This window comes from Abrus precatorius, unplaced genomic scaffold, assembly GCF_003935025.1.
Source record: "Abrus precatorius isolate BTA unplaced genomic scaffold, Abrus_2018 Scaffold2, whole genome shotgun sequence".
Classification (NCBI taxonomy): Eukaryota; Viridiplantae; Streptophyta; class Magnoliopsida; order Fabales; family Fabaceae; genus Abrus; species Abrus precatorius.
In genome coordinates this window covers 12,050,751-12,060,097 of record NW_020874362.1, presented here as the reverse complement: position 1 = coordinate 12,060,097, position 9,347 = coordinate 12,050,751, and the positions used below count along the sequence as shown (strand labels likewise).

At 34.4% G+C, this 9,347-nt stretch overlaps 1 protein-coding gene across 2 annotated transcripts; it reads right to left on the bottom strand.

The window, feature by feature from the left end:
* Positions 1 to 1,787: 1,787 nt before the first annotated feature.
* LOC113858059 (heterogeneous nuclear ribonucleoprotein 1-like) lies at positions 1,788 to 8,804 on the bottom strand. Of its 2 annotated transcripts, none has more exons than XM_027490486.1 (6): positions 8,562 to 8,804; positions 8,408 to 8,448; positions 8,160 to 8,323; positions 7,975 to 8,080; positions 7,142 to 7,311; positions 1,788 to 2,670 (listed from the first exon to the last, which is right to left on the bottom strand). In XM_027490486.1, the coding sequence occupies exons 1-6, from the start codon at positions 8,681 to 8,683 to the stop codon at positions 2,170 to 2,172; spliced, it is 1,104 nt and encodes a 367-aa protein (XP_027346287.1). In that variant the 5' UTR covers positions 8,684 to 8,804; the 3' UTR covers positions 1,788 to 2,169. The 2 variants fall into 2 exon arrangements, with proteins under 2 accessions (XP_027346287.1, XP_027346288.1); XM_027490487.1 differs by having other exon boundaries at positions 1,824 to 2,670; positions 8,558 to 8,697.
* Between the last annotated feature and the right edge of the window lie 543 nt (positions 8,805 to 9,347).

Sequence of the window (9,347 nt, the reverse complement as noted above, 5' to 3'; positions counted from 1 at the left end):
CTTACTTTCAAGAATATCTTCTCCATACACCCTCATCATATTGACAAGGTCTGTAATATGATAAAAATATTGCTCTATATTTTCTAAGTTGGACATCTTTGATCTTTCATATTCTCTACGTAAGAATTGTTTCTTGGATTTATTAGTCTTTTCTACTCCTTTGTATGACAGCTTCAAAATATTCTCTTTTTCATTGGCTATTTTGGCATTTGCTATTTTGCCAAAAATTGAGTAATCTACTCCTTGGTAGATTTGTGAGAGCGTCAACTAGTCCCTTCTACGAACACCATCATTTGCTCCTTCTTGCAAACTTAGTTCAATAAAGCTTTAAATATTGTGAGCATTCAAATGGGTGAAAATCAATAATGCTCAATAATTATAATCAAGTTTTCCATTTAATTTGGGACCGAACCAAACAATATTTTAGTTCGTGACAATCTCTCTCTCAAATAAACTTTCAAAATTTTAGTAAAGTGAGAACTCTCTTTTTTCTCATACAATCAATAATTTTTTTAAAAAAAATTTACACTCACTTTCTCACAAATTCATAAAACCAATGTTGGATATAACCATCTCTAATTTCAATTTGATATAGGTGGGACATTATAACACACAAAAATTTACCACACTCAGCAGAAAAGAGGAAGAGAGTTTTTTATACTTCACTCAATTATGAGACCAGAGGATATCTTTTGTAAGCAAGTATAACAAGCTTTACACAATTTTAAAGTTACATAATTTTAAATTTTTAATTCAACAATAGTTGTCAACTTTAACTAACATATGCATCGGCAACTTCCACCAAATTCTTTGTTGCCAACTTTAACCATTAACATTATACAATTTAATAAGGTTATCAACTTGTAAGTTGCAAGTTGCATGACAACTTGATTTAATTAAAAATTATCATCGACACAAGTAAACACTACATGTCACATTGGTATTGGTATAAGAGTGAATGATATAAATTGAAGTATTTTCTTTTTTGGAATAGATGGACCCAAAGACCAAAAGAGAAATTACTTCATAATAGTTGTAGAAGTATAAACTCCCAGTACATAAAAAACAAAGCACTTGTGCCAAAGCTTGAGGCGAGTCATCAGAAATAGTAGTTCTCCACAACAGATGTATGAGTCGCACTTCCTCCGAGTCATATTGGAGCATTTTTTTAATTCCTTGAGTGTTTACCTTTGTAGCTCCCCTCCGAAGCCCAAACATATTTTGTAGGACAACAGTGGTATATATATACATGGCCTACGGGTGCAGAATGATCCCCCCAAAATAAGTCAAGTTATATCATCCTTATATGTTCATATTTAGCTACTAATTTCAGAGGCTTAAAAGACATGGTGCTTATTAGTCAAGCTGGAAAGCCTAAGTTATTTTCTTTTGTTAAAGGATCATCCATTTAAAAATGCCAACACTTACAAAACAAAAAGTGCTAGATCACTAGCCCATTACAGCAGTATACAAACATAACAAATGGGTGCAAATGATCCACCTGAACATGGCTACTTTTTCGGGTAATGTCATACATAATGTGACACACCTACGCAAAGGGTTGGTCTCACACAAGGGTTACGGGAATACCAGATAATTGAAAACATTAAACCTTGACCGAAAAATAAAAAATGAAAAGTAGACTGTATTACTGTCTTGTTTCCCTGTAAAAAACACAAATGGTTTTAGCCACAAGCATAGTCGTGAAGATATTCTATAGACAATTTGCTGGTTTCCAAAAACGTGATGAAAAATACTTTGTTCTTCAAAAGCACAGGAAGTAATACCAAAAAGAGGAATGAACCATTTTCCATCCAAATAAGTCAGAATGTAAGAATATTCAAATGAAATAACAATGAGCAGTGGCAACAAACATAACCATGAACAAAACTAGGAATACATCGGCCTGCACAATTTGCAGCTCTTACATACAATCAGATAAACAGACTTCAACATAGGGCCAACCGAAAAAATTGTTTGGTCTTCTATTACTGGCAAGAAAGAGTGAGCTACTAATAACTAATGGGACTTCACCACAAAAGTATCTTTGACAGCTTTTTCAGAAAAGGAAAATATGTAGCCTAAAGAACTAAATAAGCAAATAAACTACAAACTTGCGTTGATGCTAGATATATTAGTCCTAGACTATAATTATTTGCTGACAAACTTCTATCTTCCATAAGGATGATATCGGCCAGTTCCTGCACCACCATATCCTCCTCTAGCCCCATAAAAGGAGCTTCCACCAGGACCCCCATACCCACCTCCTAGGCTAGCATCATAGCTGCCTCCATAGGCACTACCAGAGGAACCATCACCACCATATGCTCCATAACCCTCACTAGGTCCACCATACCCACCAAGATCATAGCCTCTGCCAAAGCTCCCACCATAGCGACCAGCATATCCAAGTGAAGGATCACCTCTGTAAGGCCCCATGGCACCAGCATATCCTCCATACCCACCAAATTCACCACCAAAGCCACCATAAGCACCTCCCCTACCTCCATATGGACCACCTGATCTATAGCTCCCAATGCCAAAATTACCACCAAATCCATCATATGTATCTCCATATCCACCACCATATGAAGATCGTGAGTCATTATAGCGCTTAGATGATGAAGGAGGTGGGTTAGGCTTCTTTGGTTCTGCCTTCTTGATTTCCACCTACAAAAAAAAGAGAACCAAGCTTTTTAAATGATAAGAATTTATTAAATGCAAAAAATTAAATGGATGAAAATGAAACAGATTTAGAAATATCATGATCTTTCACATGATAGAGAATTAAAAATACATTCCAGTGTTAAAAATGATTATGATAGAGAATCAAATGCTTTACATCAACCACTGATGGTAGATCAAACAGTTAGACCTTAAAATGCATCCTTAATGTGATAACTAGTAAGATCAAGCTGCGAGGCAACAACTCATCCAAATGGTGTCGTGCCTGGAAAATTAACCCAATACCACCACACACTTCTTTCTAAAGTAGTCTTCCACACACACACACACACACACACACATATACATATATATATAAAGATGACAGTATCATCAAGAACACAAGAAGATCCTCATTCATGCATTCATTCCAAAAATCAATGCAAACAATAAATGTTAGGCCCTAAAGATGGAAACTCATTCCAGTAAGGATATCCAATAGACCAAGACCTAGTAGATATTGAAATGTTCCCCGGATGGGCCCAGGCTTGGTATTCTTCTGATGACCAACCACAGTTTAGCTGTAATACTACACATACCTACCTTGGCCTAAAATCATTTTATACAAGTGCACACAAATTTTAGGACAATCATTGCTTTATATTGCAAATTTTTACTGTTTTTTTTTTTAAACAACTGTGATCTTGAACACTTATTACTTCATTGAGAAAAAAGTCACTACATTTAAAACATTTGGAAGTTTAAATTTTATAGAGATAGGAACAACGTGAATAGGTCCATGCTCTTCAATTTGGGCATTAAATTTATTACCTGGCCCTTGCTCATCACCACACTAAAGCAATAAATAACAAAATAAAAACATTGCAGCCATTTCATTGATTTCAACAGAAATTTCAGAAATCATAGCAACTTGATTTGACAGCTATGAAGCCCAGATCCATGAAAATACTGAAAGTACCCGTCGAACACATATTCGATATTGATACGTGTCCAATATGTCTAGATATGTATCTCAAAAGTATCCGTAATATAATTATTATTAAAAATTAATTTCTAATGGGATACGGTTGGGATACGGCTTTAAATGATCTGATACGGCTCCAATATGGCTTGGCTCAAAAATAGTAACAGCTTAGTAAAATTATTATTGAAACAGAGCATTTCAATCTTTCTTCTCCCATTTCCCCATTTCTCTCATTCTTCGCGAGGAAGGAATGCCCCTGAACCTCACCCAAAATAAAAGCCCAGCTAGGGCTTCTTTGAGTTGTATTTCTCTTGGGGAAATGATAACTATTGCGGAAGCAAGGTGATTTGGAGTGTTTTGAGAGGTTGATTCTGGTCCAGCAAATTCCCAAGGCATCGATTCTGGTTGAGCAAGCTCCAGAGGTGGTGTTTCTGGTCAATTCTGGTCCAGCAACGGTTTTGTTCCTCTTCGTATTTTACAGCAACAGTTTTAAATGTTACTCTATTGCAGTTGCAGTAAAATCTCACAAACTTTCTCTTTTCTATTCATTTTACAGCAACAAAGTAAAAATGTTATTCTTGTATTTTTCAACAGCTGTGTTTGTTGACAAAAAAATGAGTTCTGATGCTGAGTCTAATTTTAGAATTCCAAGTAACTTTGGTTCATTAGAACTTCAAGATGATCATGCTCCACTTTGGGCTTATGTCACTATAAAGGATAAGCTAGGAGATGGAGGAGGCAACAGGCTATGGAGTTGTAATTCTTGTGAGAAAGTGGTCAAAAGTTCATACTTAAGAGTGAAAGCACATTTACTTAGAATATACAGTGCTAGTGTTGCTCTTTGTCCTAAGGTCACTACTGAGTATTTGGCTGATTTGAAAAGAATTTGTAAAGAAGCTGAGAATAAAATTAAGCCTAAAACTATCCCACTACCTTCAGCTACAGCAACCTTATCCCAGAAAAGAAGAAAAACAGGAAGTAGTACACTAGAAAGGGCTTTCAATGTTGATGAAAGGAATCAACTTAGAGCAGAGATAGCAAGAATATTTTATTCAGTTGGCTTATCATTTCATCTTGCTAGAAATCCTTACTATGTTAGCTCTTATTCATTTGCTTCCAACCATAACCTTAGTGGTTTCCTTCCTCCTAGTTATAATACTTTAAGAACTAGTCTTTTACAACAAGAGAGATCTCATATTGAAAGGTTGCTCCAACCTATAAAATCTTTATGGCTTATAAAAGGAGTTACATTAATTTCTGATGGATGGACAGATGTTCAAAGAAGGCCATTGATAAATTTCATGGTTGTAAGTGAAGTAGGGCCAATATTTTTAAAGACTGTTGATGGTTCTAAGGAGTACAAGGACAAACACTACATGACCAGCATAATAAAGGATGTAATTAATGAAGTAGGGCCAAAAAATGATGTTCAAATCATAACCGATAATGCTCCTGTTTGTAAGGCAGCTGGGATGTTAATTGAAGCTGGTACTCCTTGTGTTGTTCATACTTTGAATCTAGCATTGAAAAACATATGCGCAGCTAGAAATATTGATGAAAATGAAAATGTTTTCAATGAGTGTCATTGGATCACTCCTATTTGATGATGCATCTTTTATCAAGATTTTCATAATGATTCACTATATGAGATTGGCTATTTTTAATGAGTTTTCATCTATTAAATTGCTTTCTGTTGCTGAAAACCGTTTTGCATGAATGGTTGTCATGCTAAAAAGATTGAAGTTGTTGAAAAGTGCTTTGCAAAATATGGTCATTAGGAACCAATGGAATAGTTATAGAGAAGATGATGTTGGTAAAGCTGCCCATGTGAAAGAACTTGTTTTAAATAATATATGGTAGGATAAATTAGACTATATTCTTTCTTTCACAAATCCTATATATAGCATGCTTAGAAAATGTGACACAAATGCTTCCACTCTTCATTTGGTCTATGAAATGTGGGATTCCGTGATTGAAAAAGGGTAGACAATCATATATAGGCATGAGGAAAAGGAAGCAAATGAGGTTTCCAATTTTTTTTACGTGGTTCATAATATACTAAATTTTAGGTGGAGCAAGAGTTGTACTCCACTTCATTGTTTGGCCCTTTCATTGAACCCAAGGTAAATTTTATTTTAGTTATTGTCTCTTGAAAAATAAAAGTCATACTACAACAAATCTTTTAATCTTATATAGGTATTATAGTGAAGAATGGCTTAGGGAGGCTCCAAATAGAGTTCCTCCACATCAAGATGATGAAGTTTCAAGAGAAAGGAACAAATTTTTGAAGAGATATTTTCCTATTGGTGAGAAAAGAAAAAATGTTTTTCTTGAATTCTCGAATTTCTCATCTTGTGCAAGTGACTTTGCTTCTTTTTATTCGATTGAAGATACGTGGACATTCGACCCAAAATCTTGGTGGGTAATGCATGGATCTTCTACCCTTTTACTTCAAAAGCTTGCCTTAAAGCTTCTTGTACAGCCTTGTTCCTCATCTTGCTGTGAGAGGAATTGGAGTACGTACTCGTTCATTCATTCTTTAAAGAAAAACAAAATGGATCCAAAAAAGAGCTGAGGATTTGGTTTATGTTCATTCCAATCTTCGTCTTTTGTATAGGAAAGAAGAAAAGCATATTAAAAGAGAGACAAGAATGTGGGATATTAGTGGAGATGTACATGATCCACTTGATGATGGTGTTGGATTCCTTCAATTGGCTGAATTATCTCTAGATGAAGCAGACTTAGAAGTTGTGCTTTTTGTAGATGATGGGGATGGAGGAAATGAGTGTGACAATGTTAGAATCAAATAGTATAAAGGCAGGACATTTTTTTGTGATAGTTCTATATTTTTTTTGGATAGAAATACCAATTCTTGTGTGGAATTCTAACTTGGGAATAAAGTATGTAATTTTATTTTTGTGTTCATAGTTGGAGAAATATTTTGACTTAGTTACTTAGACAAGGGAAAGATATGATCGCATGTATTTTTTTTGTAAAATGTAATCATTGATATGTAAATGGAACACATTAATATAAATTAATTATTAATATCTACTTATAAATATTTTGTATATGTAAAAAGTATGTTATTTCTTTAAATTCTTTTTAAAGTATCTATGCCGTATCCTATCTTGAATTCTAAATTCTCCCGTATCCCCGTATCTGTATCGTATCCGTGTCGTACTAAGTATCAAGGCTTCATAGTTTGACAGTGATTTCTGACAGTAAGGCATAGCCCAAGTTAATGATGACTCATAAGCTAATAGGCACACAATTTCTTAAGAAGGGAAATTCAGGGTGTCCATAAAACAAGAAACCACTCATAACTATTATCCTGCCCTTTTAACCAGAACTTAAGAGGGGACAAAAATAGATAATTAAACCCCAAGATTTGGAAAGCAGTTGTAAAGTCAAATCCCCTCCATTCCCATCTATGCTAATCCTTTATCTGCTAAAAGAGTAACTTTTTCAAGGGATAAAAAAATTCCTCACCTGAGCTCCAGCAAACTCAATTTTGTTCCCTGCAGCTAAGAGGTCATCCACAGCTTCTTCAGAGTCATAGGTGATAAACCCAAACCCACGTGAACGATTAGTAGAGTGGTCCCGCATTATTTGGTGATCTTTGATTTCTCCATAGCGTGTAAAGAAGTCCCTAAATTCATCTGCATAAGTGTATTTCTAATTAAAAGAGTAAAATTCATAAAGAATATTTTTTCCACAGCTCTTCTATGGTTAGCAAGTTACTTCCCAAATCTGTAATTGTTTTTCAGAAAGCAGCCAATTAAGTCCATTATTCGAGCCTGGCTAATTAACTATAGCTTACACACAACCTTTGCACAACATCCATGCAAATTTGAAAATTTTCCAAATGCATGCATGTCTTTGGAGACATCTGACCACAAAATAGTCCACCCTAAAAGATATGAATAATGCACACACAAGTGATGAGTCAATCATACGAGTTATTAAAACAAATTGCATTTTCATCCACTCATCCTACTAACAATCATTGAAACCTCATACAGGACCTCTCTGTGTACAATGTAAGAACAAAACCTCCGACAGCTCTTAACCCTAGCCAATACTCAGACATACATAAAAATGAAACTTCAAAAGTTGAAAGTTGAAACTTACTTTCTAAAAGGAATTTCAACACACTAGACATGTCTTTTAGGCTTATGTTAATTGATGTAATAGAAGAATTATACAACTTAAATACCGTATGCATACAACTTTTTAATACATATTTTCATGCTATATCCTCAAATTATGAGTTTTTCAAAGTTAAGGAAACCAGTAAAAACTCAGGTCGAATAAACAAGTACCTTCAGAGACAGTGGAAGGAATTCCACCAACAAAAATCTTCTTCGTTCTGAAGTCCTTGGAGTTAGAGCCAACTGCGCCCCGTGGTATGGTCCGTTTAATCTCCACCTACAAAGCATTCACTCACAGCATTAGCTTTCGTTTTCATCTTTCTTTTTGAAAGGGTTAAAATGGAAGTGTTTTCCACCTGCTTGCCATTGATAATGTGAGTGTCCTCAATAACCTTATCAACCACAGAGGGATCTGCATAAGTTATGAAACCGAAACCGCGAGGCTGCCCGGTCTTCCGGTCCTTCATTATAACGGAATCCGTTATCTCACCGTATTTACCAAAGTGCTTGATGAATTGAGCTGCACCAATATCACATAAAAACGGTTACAGCAATCCTGAAATTAAGATAACAACGCAATGCGGCACAAAACGAAAGCACTAACCAATCGTTGTTTCTCTCGCTAAACCACCTATAAATATCTTTCTGCAATTAGATAGAACCAAATATTCTAAGAAATTTGGGAAATGTGAATTTTTTCTTTTAAAGAAAAGGGTTATGCCATAAGTAAGGAGTTAGGGTTCGGTGTAGTTACCGACCCGGGACTGGCACCGTCGCCGGTGAGAGGTTGGGGCTTGTCGTCTTCTTCGTCTCTGTGGGAAAAGGGCCTCACGTCGTTGGCATCTCCGTCGACGGCGTGGTGATTGCTCGGTGAGTCCATCGCTTTACCAATTCAGAACCTGAGAGCGGAAGAGATTTTGGAAAACAGAGAGAGAGAGAGAGAGAGAGAGAGAGAGACGGAGTGTGTGCATGTAACCCTAGATTTTTTATTTTATTTATCTTTTAAGCTATACGTTTTATATATTTATATACCCACGATTTTAATGTTTGTTAAATTTAATTTAAAATCAAAGCCTTTTATAATAATAAAAAAAATAATAATAATAAGGTTCTGATTGAATAAACACAAGTACATGACTAATAAAGTTATTTAAGTTATTATTAATAAAAAATTAAATTGTCGTGGACTCCACAAATTTTATTAGATAAATATATTTAAATATGCTTTGCACGAAATAATTTTTTTTATCATTTTTAATATTTATAATATAAGACTGTGATACATAATACGGATAATATACTTATTTTTATATGGTTCTAGTTAATGTGAAGAAAGATGAGCGTTAGGAATGCACAATTGTTAAAAATAAAAAAATTATATAAATAATTAAATATATGTGCTTTACAAAATTATATCATGAATTTTAAACACAAAATAGATAAAAATATAATATAATTATATAAATAATGACATACCTTTTCAACTTTTTATATTATAAATAATATTTTTATAATTGTCAGTTTAAAATGATTTATAAAAAATA